We start from the raw sequence: 15,740 nt of genomic DNA, 5'->3' as shown, positions 1-15,740 counted from the left end.
AGTTATGAGCATTTGAATATTGCAATTACTAGTGCTATGAAGATCCTCCAATTGGCAATGCCAAAAAGATGTCACATGTGAGCAACTTTCCCTTTGGTGGACTATAAAATACCCCCAAAATGTCTCATTTTGCTCTTTCTTACAGTAGGTAACACAAACGTTTTATCCGTAATGTATTCTTTGAAAATTTGTATTACATTCCCAGATACCCTCCTATAGAAAGAATACATGATCTTCTGATAGATGTGATAAAATGGCAGCTTCTTGAATATACAAAAGTACTGGGAGAGTTGTTCACAAGTGACATCACACACGCTTGTCATATTGCCAATAGGGAGGATCTCCATCTCGTGATCACAATATTCAAATGCTCATACATGTAACTTTTTATTTGCCCGATATTTTTCAAACTTTGTTTGATCCGTTTCTTTGATCTCTCTATTTTCACACAAGCTACATGCATCTTGTTCCAAAGGTTGTTTTTTTCCTTTGAAGGAACCCCAAACCCAAGAAGAGTAGCAATCTTATTGGAAAGAGTAAAATGAGAGGAAGAATTTAAAACAAGTTTCATAAAAATTGGTTGTGAAATAACCAAGTTTTGGATGTCGTTGGATGTGTTGTACATACCGTAAGTAACGCACTATAAACCGCACCAATAACTTTGGACTAAAAAAAAAATAGAAATAATCCTTCTCACATTTACATGCATATTTGAAATACAAAGAAACAAAAACTAGGTTAAAGATTTCAAAGCATCCAAAGAGATTAACGGTATGCGGAAGTCTGCTGTTCTTGATCAATTCATCTACAAATGTTAGCAAGAAAGAAAGGTCCCGACAATATTGGCCACTTACACACTCACTCACCTCACAGTGACAGTGTACACACACACGGCACTGCCGTTCTTGTACATTGTACATTGCAAACTACGATACAGTACCGGTACATCTTATCAAATTATGATCTGTGTCTTTCCCGGCGTTGGAGGAAGAAACATTCACATTTCTTGCATCTCAACCTCACAATCACTTTCAGAAATTTGATGTCTTAGCATGAATTTTGGATATGGGATTACAGGAAGGTTCAAGAAACAAAGAAATTGGCATTTTTTCCAGTTATTTTTTACGGCTTCGTGCCGTCTCTCTCGTGTATGGTTTACATGGTATCTTATGAAAAGCAATCAGGAAAGAAAAAATAAGCTGGCGCGAAACGGTACTTTGGAGGGGTTAAAATGAATAGCGCCAGCTTAAGTCGCACTATAACCACGATACAACGCAAGCTCGATCAGCTCACTCAACAGTCAACTCTCGCTCAGCGGTGACAAAATATTACTGAGTATGCTTGGCATCTCTTTTAACTTAGCCAGGGAACTTCACTACTTTGAATCGAGAATAAAGTCAAAATTAGTGTCATGAAGGTGGGTGCGTTTGTTATGGACAATATTTAATTCAGATCATAATAATTGCTTCCCAATACCCGCGGCTCATACCCCTCTAAAAGACATTGCCTGAGAGGCTACGCCCGGCCACTCGATGTATTGTGAACTGGCAGACATTGTACATGTACGGGAGACTTTTGCTTCTATCCCGCCGAGAAAAAGGTGCGGTTAATACACCGTTGCTTACGGTACTTTTTATGGGATCCTCAAATTCGCCACTGTGCTTCAGAATCACAGAATTTGTAGACAACTCTCCATTTGTTTTGTACACAATTTCAGAGTTTCCCCATTTTACTTCAAATTGCATCTTGCCTCCTTTTGAGCATAACATATGCCATGAGAAAATATAATTCACATTACATTTATCATAGTCAGGGAGAGATAATGTGAAATATGTAAAATGGGGGGGGGGGGGAAATCTGAAAATTTGTGTACAAAACAAATGGAGAGTTATCCACAAAATCAGCCGTTTTGAAGCCTGTTTGCCAATTTTAAGATCCCAAGAAGGTATAACAAAACATTTCAAACTTGCATAACTCGCTTGAACTGATTTTGATGAAACAAGTATTAGATGGCTCTTCTTGGAACATTGTGGCCCAGTGGATTAGTCTCCGGACTCTGAAACAGGGTCGTGGGTTCGAATCCCGACCATGGCGTAATTTCCTTCAGCAAGAAATTGATCCACAATATGCTGCACTCAACCCAGGTGAGGTAAATGGGTACCTGGCAGGAATTTATTGCTTGAAACGCAGCGCGCGTAACAGCTGCACTGCTAAAGCCAGGGTAATTATGCTCCATATACTAAAGAGCGCTTAGAGACTTCTGACAAAGTAAGTATTAAGCGCTATATACATGTTAGCAAGTATAATTATTATTCTTCTGTATTGATGATAATAATATAGGGTATTTATATTGCGCACATATCCACCTTGTTAGGTGCTCAAGGCGCTCCTATATTACCCGGCTAAGCTAGGCGTTTATAGGGCACACAGCTTTTTAAGGAATTACTTCCTACCGGTACCCATTTACCTCACCTGGGTTGAGTGTAGCACAATGTGGATCAGTTTCTTGCTGAAGGAAATTACGCCATGGCTGGGATTTGAACCCACGACCCTCTGTTTCAAAGTCCGAAGACTAATCCACTGGGCCACAACGCTCCACTTCTTTCAGGTAAGATGGATTCTCTCCTTTTATTTTGATTACCTTAATCATACCTTGGAGGTAGGCATAATACAAAAACTTAATTGCCTCTTGGTGTCTAAAGATCAGCAAGAATCGCTTAAAATAAGCACTGTGTTGTTGAGGAAGTGCATGGACAATTTAATATTTCAATAGGGTTAAAGCTAAATGATAGTACATGTAGTTGCAGTAAAACACTTATTTCGTGAGAAAGTCTTTAAGACCAAGGTTAAGTAAGACTATATCATCGTGGATCTAGATCTGGTACAGTTACATAAACTGAACTTTGTGAAATCATAAAATCTAAGCTGAAATACGATCACACTGCAGATCGCCAACACAGATAGGCACACGTGGGACAGCGTATTATTATTGCTGGAATAGAGACCCGACAGAAGTGACCAAATCCGCGCTTATTTTGCTTATTTCTCAGCAATTACACAATTTCCTCCAGAATCCTTTGGCACATATTTTTTATTCATACAAACAGACACTTGGGTGGTCATTGTATTAGATTCTGTAAAAAGTCATTTTGAGATCGTTACCAGAACTGGAATTTATCTTTGAACTTGTCCTTCTGTGACCAGAATTTGTCAAGGTTTGATTTGAAAGAGTTTAACAACCGACTTTCTACAACATAGGATGGATGGCTGTTCCACTCTGTTAAAACTCTTTGTGAGAATGAGTACTGTCTCAGCTTGGATTTTACATGCTTTTTTGTTTAGTATAAACTGGTGACCTCTGGTTATTGTGACTGATGGATTGTTAAAAAACATAGATTGATGAAGGTCATATATTCCATGCAGTATCTTGTAGACTTGTAGCATGTCACTTTGATATCTCTTGGGTGTGAGTGTAGGCAGGTTCAGGTTTTCCAACCATCACTCATACTCTAATTGCTTTGTGGATTTAATAGTTTAGTTGCCCGATGCTGAACCTTTTCCATTTTGGTTATGTATTACTTTAGATGGGGTTGCCATACAGAAGAACAGTATTCTAATGTAGACCTCACAATACAATTGCGTGAAACTCTTATTGTTCGTAGATGAAAAGGTCCACTTTATGATTCTTTCTTTACGCATAGCTGCCAAGTAGTACTGATTTTCAGTATTTAGTACCGAAAAATGAGAAGAATACTGATGGTTTCATACAAAATACTGATTTCTAAAGTTCAGTTTTATGTTTTGTCTTATTGCATATCTTTGAAAATACTGGTTTCCTCACCAAAATACTGATTTTCAGCTTTTAAAATACTGAAATGTACTTGTTCAGGTTGGCAGCTGTGTTTACGGTTTGCAGCATCACAGGCAGTGTCAATGTGATTTGAAAACATCATTTTCTCATCAAGCATGGCTTCCACATCCTTTTCATGTTTAACAACAGGAATTTGTTTGTTTTCATCTGACACCATATAGTATTCACAATTAGTATTTCTTCCCATTCTTCCCTTTCCATTCATCTCTAAAAGTTTTAGACAATGTCAGAAGGTTAGCTAGTTCACAATGGAGAATGGTACCGTCCTCGCTGTTTGTGACTGGAAATTTTCAGGAATTTTTTGCTGCCGGGAATTTTCATTTTTTCATAAAAACTGATCAATCGTATTTTTGAATACGAATTATAATTGATATCCTCAAATATATTTTCCATTTTTGAAAAACTATTCATTCACTAAATTGCCCAGGGTATAAAATATTCATCAAACTGTACATAAATACACATACATTACACATGTACATGTATGTATTTATCCATTACTGTAAACTCGTGTAACTTGATGGACAGAGCATAATGTACAAAATGAAGCTTCTTATCAATTCAACATGTAAAATAAAAACATCACATTACCCTTTTTTTTCACTTTTCTGTAAATGTCAAGGGTTTTTGTAAGAAGCTGCATTACACAATAACCTGCATTACACAATAACCTGCATTACACAATAACCTGTAAATAGAACATTGCCCTCTACTGTGTAGTCTGCAGGCACTGACCGTTATTGAATCTTGATACACAAGTGGGAATTCACACAAAACTAGCACAAATACAACTCTCTGAACATGAGGGGCCTTCTGTACATAGGTCATTTGCAGGGGCATTAGGCTGCATATTCAGACCACTTTCCTTGAATGAAGGTTTTTTACAGTAAACTAACCCCCCATCAGCTATGGTACTGACTTGTTTGTTTTAATAGGAAAATTCAAGTCCAGGAACCAACCATGGGAATACTAACTTATTTCTGAGATGCCCCCTCCACCCCCTCAAAAAAAAGGGGGTGGGAAGAAATAACAATATAAATGGCAATCTCATTTCTGTTTCATTTTATTTAGTATTTTGAAAATATTAATGAACAAAATATTTATTCCTTATGGGGTTAATTGAAGAAAAATAAAGTTTGACTTTGAACAAGCAATCTCTAATTATATATTCATCAAATTAATGCCACCAAAAGCACTGAGTTCTCACTTCTGCAGTGCAGGATTAAATGAGAAATAGAATAATGATAATAAAAAGTAATAATGCTAATAACAATATTGATTCTCATCAACTGCACAAGATCTGGATATATTCAATAGGCAACATTCCATGAACATTGCATACAATACATGGACAGTTTCAATGAAAATGAATCATATTTGTACCCATATCTGAAATAAAGACTTGAGACTGAATTACAATGTAAACAATTATAAATGCTTGTATGAATCCGACTGAATTTGTTTTGTGAAAATATGCATCCTGGCTGAATTGTTATACCACTGAAAATGTAAGTAAGCATACATATAGAGCTTGATCCAATGGGTTCCTTTCAGGTTCCAGGATAAGCCATGGCAGTGATAGGAAAACTGGAACAGTTCTGGGACAATATCTATAAGATTAAACTGCAACAGAATCAAAATAGATATTAAAAAATTGAATTTTCTCAGACAGAAAAAAAAATCAGAATCAATGGTGGTCAAAATCAAACATTGGTAGTCCATTATCAAGAGCAGTATTCAGTTAATGCTACATGTATGTGATGAATGTGCTATGGCTGTGAATGAAGCATACATGTACATGTAGGTCTGTGCAATGAAATGAAAGTGCAGTACAATGTAATTGGTGAAAGTCACATTAGTGACTTTAGAAAGCTTTTGCATTGTCATACGTGAGGGCATTGAAAATGTTTAGAAACAGGAAACTATACCAATTAGATTTAATTGACGGCTTATTATGATCTCTTTCTTTTTTTTATGCAGGTAGTCAGTCCCATGTTGATGTGAGACATCTAGTGGGCTGTTCATTGAGTGATCTCATCACAGCAACGGTATGAGTCGTAAGCGCCTTGTGAGATGAGTAACAGATCAAGAACACAACACTAAAATGACCACAGGAAATACATCACCTGACATTTGAAGGTACCTGGTTTATGTCCTCTTGATAACGAACCACTTTCATGTCTGGCTACTGTGATGACAAACTTACTGCAACAGAAGGATTTTTCTTATAGTAAATATACAGTGTAACGTTGTCGGTGGAGTTCACGGAGGACATTTACAATCATGGGGGCTTTTCTAGAGAAGCCAAATACGGAGAAAGAATTTTTTGAGGGGTCTGGGAATGGACTACGATTTGGCCTTAGTAGCATGCAAGGCTGGAGGGTAGAGATGGAAGATGCCCATTCAGCGGTCACTGGTTTACCACATGGACTTGAAGATTGGTCCTTCTTTGCAGTGTTTGATGGTCATGCCGGCTCAAAGGTTGCCAAGCATTGCTCGGAGCATATGCTCCATGAAATCACTTCCAATCCTGAGTTTTTAGGATCACCAAAGATAGATGGTAAATTGAATCCCTCTACGGATGCAGTTAAAGAGGGCATTAGGACTGGATTTCTGTCAATAGACTCAAAGATGAGAGACGACATTGCAATGACAGAAGATAGAAGTGGGTCAACTGCTGTTGGAGTTATTATATCGCCAAAGCATTTATTTTTTGCCAACTGTGGGGATTCAAGGTCGGTCCTGTCTAGAAAAGGGCAGGATAAACCAGCGTTCAGCACAGAAGACCACAAACCAGGGAAACCCAATGAATTGAAAAGAATAGAAAAAGCAGGCGGAAGTGTAATGATTGAGCGTGTGAATGGCTCTTTGGCAGTTTCAAGAGCCCTGGGTGATTACGACTACAAGAATAATCCAAAAATCCCACCTACAGAACAGCTTGTCTCAGCAGAGCCTGAAGTAACAGTTATTGAAAGGACAGATGAAGAGGAGTTCATTGTTTTGGCATGTGATGGAATATGGGATGTGATGTCAAATGAAGAACTCTGCCAGTTTATACGTTCAAGATTAGCTATTACAGACCATTTGGCAGAGATATGCAATCAAGTCATCGAGACCTGTTTACAGAAGGTATGTAATATAGAGATTTTAGTTATTGATGTACACTTTCTGTATACCAATTTTGAAGAAAAGTGTATGTTCTACATATTGTATACATGCATTTTTTGGTCATACATTTATGTACTGTACCTGTTTGTAACTTGTGGATTTGTTGTACACTTACATGTATTCACATGCTGTACTACAATCATTGTTGCACATACAGGAGGAGATGTGGCAAGTTATATTATTGCATGAAATATTTACAGGGCCTACTTATAATTTACAAGGGTTGAATAAATGTACACTACATTTAGGATTCAACCTTACATGTATGTTGATAGAAATTTTGTGCTGCAACTATTACCAGTATAAAAAATGTCCAGTGGAATCTAACTGCAATAAAAACAAAACATGGTAATGGAGATTGATTGGAGAATATGTGTCAAATGGCAAATTTGGTGAGCAGATAATGGCATATGATAATACAGTATATTATACTGGCCTTGTATACATGTATATTCCCTTGGGAGGTCAAAATTATTTATGTTCCGTATTGTACATGTATGTCCTCATTAAAATATCTCTCATCGAGAAAAAATTAAGACTTACATGTACATGTACATGTAGTAATTTTATGTATTGGAGCAATTGGAGGAGTTGTACTTGTACCCTGCATACATGTAATGTACATGTACATCTTAATGACACTGTCTTTGGGTGGGGTTTGATCTCCCTTTAATATGTTAGGTCACCAAAATACTTTCATGTATGTACAGACATGTATAGTATCCTGTGTTTATATGAAATAAATTTATGTACACCTACATGTACATGTATAATAACCCACACATCCATGTGTAATTGTGCTATAGAAGAAACCTCCAATTGAATCATTGAGAATGAAGTTACATGTACAGTAACTTCTTCAATATAAATTATGTGAGTTTTCATGTATGTGTATGTCTGCACGTACAGTTCATGTAGTATCTACATGTACGTGTATGGATCCCGAGATGCAAGGTCAGACACTTATGGTATTAGATATAAACGCCAGCTGTGGTAAGAATCTCAGATTTGTTTGAGCAGCATCCAATAAAATGACAAGAGCCCATCTGTATACATGTAGGCCCTACATGTATGTATGTACATGCAAATGTATGCCAGTTGATTCTGGTAGAAGGTGTCAGTGTTGAGAAATAAGCAAATTAAAAAGGACATTGCAGCCAGTGTCCCGTAAGACAAAGCTTAGCAATGATTTTTCAATGATTGATTGCATTGACTACAGTGTATAATTGTGAAAATTAAGTGTATGATTAATCACTAACCTTTGTGTTACGGGACCCAGGTGAAAGGTCCTTTTCCAAGCAATAAATCTACACGTACACTGCCTTTATATACATGTATGCTGTGTGCTGATCTTCAGTGTGATCGATTGATTGACAGCTCAGACTTCTTGATTCCACAATGTGGGATTAAATTGTACCATACATGTACTAACCTTGATTTTCTTAGATCATTGTTTGCGGCAACTACATTAGTTGAGCTTTAAAACTGTTTTACCATTTATCAGGTTCTGAGCTTTTTTGCCAGGATGTCGTCTTGGTTCAGCTCAGATGGCAGATGGATTTGTGAGCATATTGAAGCTGATTGGCATAATGGTTAAGGATGAGTCATTGGTTATAAATAGGACAGCAGTAGACTGGCAGGCAAACACTCCCTTGCTTCCGTCCGGCTTGGGAGAAAGCATAACATGCATTGCAAAGTACAGTACTCAGTATGTATACATACATCGTACAATGTAAGGTGCTAGCAGGGAGCACGTCAGTGTTTGTTACAGTACATGTATGTATGAAAACAACATCACTGCATACCCATCTCATATGAATGTACTTTATGAATACTCTTATCCTCATACATGTACATGTACGAACATATTTTTCTGATGGAGGTGGCAGTGGCACTGTCATCATCAAAGTCTTAACTTTACAAATTACAATAAATGTTTATGTTGAGTTTTTGTAATGTCATCATCTCATCACATCTTTGAAATTTATAAAGTCCTCTTTGAAAGTCAAGGTACATGTACAATTTGCATGTGTAAAGGTCATTTGAGGTTGATGGATGCTAACCATGTGTTTATATATCATTTTACCTACATATAGTCATTGGATTCAAACACTGTTCCTCATATAAAGTGCACCAAATGTTCTAATGAAGCAATCTGGTTATCAAAGGATACAAGATTTCACTGCACCAAGGACATTTCAAATTATGGATTTTGTAAACATAGAGATATTTTTTACTAAGGTGAATCAATACATGCAGTCCCACACTGGAAAAGTGTCTAAGAGGCAAAAATTTTCTCAGAGTTTAATGTAAATTGTTTCTCCCCTTTTTCTGTTTCCAGGGAAGTCGTGATAACATGAGCATTGTGATCGTGACATTTCAGAATGCTCCTGAAGTATCACAGGATGCCCTCACAAAAGAAAGGGAACTTGATGCGCTACTTGAAGAGAAAATCAAAGGTGAGATATTACATTGCATGTTTAACAGGGGACTGTTTTAACATTTTTCATCTAGTTTCTGACTGTTACCATGGTAATTGTCAGATGAGTGTCAAACAGACATTGTCCACAAACACTCCCCTGGACAGCTACATGTACTGTACAAATACATGTAGTTTGAAGTTGACGGATAAACACGATAACCCAGAAAGGTCATGTTTGCTTCCCCTTTCCAATGCAGAATAAAAGTTGACTACCAAAACCTTAATTTTTATCAAAATAAAAAGAATTGAAATGTGCATTGCATGAATCAGTGATAATGGAGGATGGTCTTGTACATATGTTAGGTAAAACATATTTCTTCATATTTGGACACCTGTAAAGTTGGATAAAAAAATCACTGCCTTCCTGATGGACCGAACAACATATTAGAAAATATTAAACACTCCACTCCGAGAAGTTGATTTACACATTAAGAAAAAAATCAGACAAGCATAACACTGAAAATTTCATCGAAACCGGCTTTTTGTAAAGATTATGGTGTCGTACACGTAAATCTTAATAGCATGTATTTATACAATTATCAGATCCTGGTCTAAATGGTAACATTTGATGGAGCTGATAATTTAATACCGGTACACACTCACTGAATTAAAAAAATTAAATGTTTGTACAAATCAGGAAATTTTAAAACATCAGATCATTGTTAATAATATATTCAGTTTCGATTAAATTTTCTACATTATGCTTGCTTGATTTTTCTCTGTCCATTCAAATCAACTTTTGGTTTAGGTGGACTTGACATTTAACTAGAGAGTAGGAATTGGGGATGATGAGATGTATCGTAATGATCAGATTTTGCAGCTCTAGATAAATGAGTTTAAAGACACTTTGATATTCACATATACGTGTCGGAGATGTACATCTGCAATATTTTTTCCTGTTTTCTTCAAAACTCACATGTATATAAGCACACACTAAATGCAAAATAAGTCTTGAGGTATACATGTACCTTAATTAAACTTCCAATTGGCATTTTAAACATTTTCTATATGATTAATTCATCAGTGTAAAATTCTCTAGTGATTTAAATGTACAGTTGTATCACTGGTGACTTGTATACTGAACTTTTTTGGGGTGGATCGTTTTCACTCAGAGCAGGCTATTAACTGACTCAGAGTTCAGGAAGAATGGGCATGGCTTTATGAATATCATTCGTTGGCATGGACGCATGGTGTAAACAAACATTTCTGGTGCACACCTGCTTTCAAACGAATGATCAGCAGGATGATATGAATGCTCAAACTTTTTTTTTTGCATGAGCATGTGTTGATCTTAAGGCGCATACAGTAATACATGATAGGCCTTATGGTACATGTACATGTACAGTACAAATCCCTGATTGAAAACTGTCAAAACCTATTGCTGCTACAGTCTACATGTATGGTGCATTTTTGAAATTTGAAAATACACCATGTACAGTACATACACTGTATTCACACAGTCAGAGGACCTAAAGCGGCAGCTATGCAACACATTTGCACAAACTGTCTCATTTTGTAGAAAATACTTAAAGAAACTATCATGATACAAATTTTGTAAGGTCCATGTATAACAAGTCAATACATGTAAATGAAGATTTTATTTTATTTGTCTGTTTAGATTCATGAAAACTAGACTTGGATCTTACTTTAATGTATGATAGGGGATTTAACCTGTAGATTGAAATCATTGAATTAACCACTAGTACACTACACAATCACAAGTACATGTTTGATCATTATGCACAGTTTGATTGTGAGTGGGCACACATTGAATGAATTTTAATAGAGTTGATGGGTTAAACTGTTGTTTATAAAAGTGAATGAATTAAATTCAGTTATATCATAATTCACATTTCTTTGCCATGATTGGAAAATTAGATGGCTATTTTATTTTCATTTTAAAATCATGGTAAAGGAACATGAATCATGAGATAAGTGTGCATTCAATAAACAATAAGAGGTACCGGTACATGTATACAGCCACATTCCATGCAGAAGAAAATCAAATACAGGCTGAGTACATTTTGATTTGATTCACTTGACTAAAAGATGCATGAGCTGAATGGGAATGCTAGTATGCTTATAAGAAAATAGGCAATGTACTTGATGCAGAGCTAGAGTTACCCCATTTGCACAAAACAGATTGAATGCAATATCAAATACATGTTATGAATGTAAAAACAATATGATTAATAATGATTTACCTTGCCGTTTGCACTGTTATTTGCTTGTGTGCAACATCCTTCCTTGGGGTTATATGCAGAATGTAAAATTTTTGCCAAGCATTTCATATTTTTCTCTATTCTTTTCACAATTGCACCCCATCTGCACCATCATATCATTTTCTTTTAATAATCAGATTGTTTTTTCCTTCCAAACCTATGTACAGTGTATGTATTCAAGTGTTCTCTCATGTGTGTGTGTCCAACCAATCCTCCATTTTTCATCTCAAGTTTACTTGACATAATAGACATGTTAAATTACTTAAAGTTCAGAATTTAAGCCAGTTTGAACCCTTCCGTAAAAGATGTTGAAATTTCACACATTCTTTATACATCCAGGAAAATCCATAGATTTGATTTGATTGGAAACTGCTGTATATTCCCTTCCTTCTTAGACTTCTTGTTAGACTATTACTTATATGCCATACATTATTTTGACAAAGTCAGCAGAAATCTGTTATTTTTATAGACCTAAAAAAAAAAACATTTTGAACTTATTTATGCATTTACATGTAGCCTCCCGCCAGCTTCAAGATGGATAATTCATAGTTTGTTGACTTGCCTTATAACTTTATCTTGAAGATTTTCAATGATTCTGCTAAAGCAGTTACTCCTGTTGAAGATTTTTTTTATTTACTTCATTATAATAATTGAAATATTTTTATTACTGCCCCTTAGAAAATAGCCCATGTGTATGTGCTTTAATACGTTTGGGGGCCAAGAATGAAGGGATGGCCATATTCCATTTCAAATACATTTATTTAATATACACCAAAATAATTTAAATTAAAATTACTCAATAATAACAAAAAAAATAATAAATAGGTCAATAGTTCTTGCAAAGTACAAACATCGTGATTTAAAAATTCTGTTGTATGCTGAAAAGGTTAGTAGGCAAAAGTGAAGCAGAAAAGATAATTACATGTAGATAGGAGTTAAAATGCTGTATAATGCCTACATATTGTGCACAGCGATTGGTTATACAGTATGCCATAATCCAGAGTGCATTTTCCAACAGTGTACAGTACATGTATATGTTCACTGTAAATAATTTTCTCTTAATTTATCAAAATATTGATGTGATGAACACGATTAATTCACAATGTAGTGAACCAATGATAGCACATTAAAATCACACTCACAAATTCTTCATTTTATAGTGAAATATTTAACCTTTTCTCCAATACATGTAAAACATGGTTTCACCCATGGTGGAATAGATAAATCATTATTCAATGCACCAATAACATTAACATGATTCATTGGTTGAGCTTCTCGCTAATGGAGTTTGAATTCCCTTTATGTAGTTTACCTTTTTTTTAGAGAGAATAACACACTCGTTAAAGACTTTGCAAGCCCCTCCCTTGTCATGTGTTTTTGTATTATTTGAATGTCCCGAATCTGAAGCATAGAAAGTAATATTGTGTTAGTTTACTTTGTATTAGATTGTATTTATACATTTTTGAATGTGGAATTAAATCTTGGAGAGAACTATAATGATGATAATAATATTTGTAATTTGCTGGTAAAGTGGCATCCTTCATGAGTAGATGCTCATGGTACAGTAAAGAAAAGAAAGATAAGAAAATAATAAAGAGGGGTGAGAACTATGGCCTGAATAATTTTTGAAAGTTCTAAACTTATGCAATTGTCTATCAAGGTCAATAAAATCAAGAAACTCTGCTTTTTGAAACCTCTTTTTTTTCTTCACACATTGTATTCTGTCATATTTATGTCATTATGTTTTTACTTGTACATGTCTGTCTATTTCATTGTCATTTATTTTGTTATTAAGTTGATTTGTTTATTTATTTATTTCTATTATTTTGTAACATGAACATGCTTGATTGCCTGGGTCTTTTTCTACAGAGGTAAAGGAAAACTTTGGAGACCAGACCCAGCTGGACCTCGTGATGCATGTGCTGGGAATGGCAGATATACCAGGTCTCCCCCCAGGCGGAGGTCTCTCAGCAAAGTGAGTTCAGGGTTCAGTCTCCTCCCAAACCTTCCTTTTGACCAAAATGACAGCACAATGTCATAATTATCATGTGGTTAATATTCATATATTATTATTCCATTATTTGGTCACTACTGTACATCAGTATTCATTAAAGAGTTTTAACGCCCTACCTTCCTTGGAATCTGTTCATGTTTGATACACTTAAAATTAGTGTGCCTCGCAAAAAATAGTGAATTTTCAAAGAAATTCAAAGAGGAGTTCAAGATGGTAAAGAAAGTATACTATTTTTAGTCTTAACATCTTTCGTAATAATGATGACGACTATATTAGTCCAGTTTATGTAAATTATATAAAAAAATAATGCCAGATTTTTTTATGTATCTTGTTCGACGGTTCTCTTACAATTTTAATTTTTTTATTGAACGATATCAGTTGTGTAAAAATTGGTCAATAGTCATTTGGAAAGGATGAGAAATGTTTAAATAGCACTATTTTCTTTATATTCCATGCTTGGCACAGATGAGTGTACCAAACTAGCACACATTCTGAGAATGTAGGATGTAAACCCCATTTGGAATCACTTTTCCCCATTTTTTCTTCAAATACGTGAAATAAATGAAAAATTACATCTCTTTTGGGATATACATGTACATGTAGTGTAGGCCATAAAACTGTTGAAATCCCTTTTTTTAGGACATTGGGAGTTTAAATGAAATAGTTACATGTACCGGTAATTGTATAGGAGTTGTATGATTCTGTTTAATACCAGAGTTAAAAAGAACCCACCCTGATTCATCTATCCCCTGCCCCCATTATCTCCTATTTCTCATGATTTTTGTTAGTCAAAATTCATTTCAAACTTATCATAATGTATTTAGGTAAAAGTGCTTTGAAATCATACAAAAAAAAAGATTTTTTTTTTTTATTAGCGGTATCATCCTATCATACTACATGTACCAAGTAATTGGGATAAAGATCTTGGGAATCATTTAAAACATGTAGTGTCTATTCATACATGTACATGTAGATTAAAATGCAAAATTTGTCATGCCATTTTGCAGAGGGGGTGGATCTCTTTATTCAAATAATTAAACTTTGATACCCTGCTATAAAGAAATACATGTAACTTTCCCTTTTCTGTCCAAGTGTTTGTTAGCTCTATTGATTGTACTTATGTTCCCTTTGAAATGCTTTCTAGGATAGTTTGGTGCGATGTTATTACTGGTATTCCCTTGTGCTACTATCATTATTTAGTGTACAAATTGTACTTGTTTTGTGCTTTCATATTTCATTCATCTCATTATACACTTTTCGTATCTACAGCACATTCTTTGCACATTTATTCTTCTGAAAATCATACGCCATTGCAGTTTAATCCATTTACATTTATCTGTCCCATTTCTGTTCATCACAGTTAACATCTGTCATCAAAAATTGGATGTTTATACATTCATGTATGATAATCAGTTACTCAATTTATAGCATGAAGCATTTTAGTGCATGTTGGTATTTATGTAAATGATACATATTGCCATGATCTACATCAGAACAAGCTGACAAGTATGATTAAAAAAAATAAAATGCTGGAAAACAGAGACACCTCATCAGAACTGACATGACAGTATTTATGTGAAAACAATGAATGCCAAAAGGGGTACTCGCCCAACTAATGTTTTCTGATTCGGGAGATGGTGTGTCATGCTGCTCGTGCATTGGGAGTGACATTCAGCATAATGTATGAGCCTAAAATGCAAAACCTCAGCACTCAACAAAGTTCACAAGGCTGGCCAAATTTACCATGCCTACAGAAGTAGTTGAAAAGGAAATTCTTATGAATTTGTTTTAAACAAAAAACGCAAACTTCATATGTAAAAAGCTAGTTTATCCATTTTTTGACAAGTAGAGAAGGGAGGAACTTTGAAGAAATAAGATGGTCTGGCATATCTCTTTTTTTTCCCACATGGATTTTACATAGAATTATTATTGTGATAAAAAGAAACATATCTCCATTAAAATGTTTTAGATAAATGGAAATCT

General features: G+C 35.1%; 1 protein-coding gene across 5 annotated transcripts in view; it reads left to right on the top strand.

Moving 5' to 3' along the window:
* The window catches only part of LOC121418586 (protein phosphatase 1B-like), a 30,766-nt gene that overhangs the window by 9,009 nt on the left and 6,017 nt on the right, over positions 1-15,740 (top strand). For 2 of the 5 annotated variants that reach the window (XM_041612531.1, XM_041612534.1), the window contains exons 2-4: positions 5,852-7,000; positions 9,381-9,498; positions 13,613-13,718. In XM_041612531.1, the coding sequence (XP_041468465.1) occupies positions 6,155-7,000; positions 9,381-9,498; positions 13,613-13,718 (1,070 nt within the window). In that variant the 5' untranslated portion in view covers positions 5,852-6,154. The remainder of the gene's footprint in view (positions 1-5,851; positions 7,001-9,380; positions 9,499-13,612; positions 13,719-15,740) is intronic. The other 3 variants (XM_041612535.1, XM_041612536.1, XM_041612532.1) reach the window with 2 other exon arrangements.

Source organism: Lytechinus variegatus, chromosome 7, assembly GCF_018143015.1.
Source record: "Lytechinus variegatus isolate NC3 chromosome 7, Lvar_3.0, whole genome shotgun sequence".
In the NCBI taxonomy this organism is placed as follows: Eukaryota; Metazoa; Echinodermata; class Echinoidea; order Temnopleuroida; family Toxopneustidae; genus Lytechinus; species Lytechinus variegatus.
Note: the sequence above shows the minus strand (reverse complement) of the source record. Positions and strands in the feature narration are given on the sequence as shown.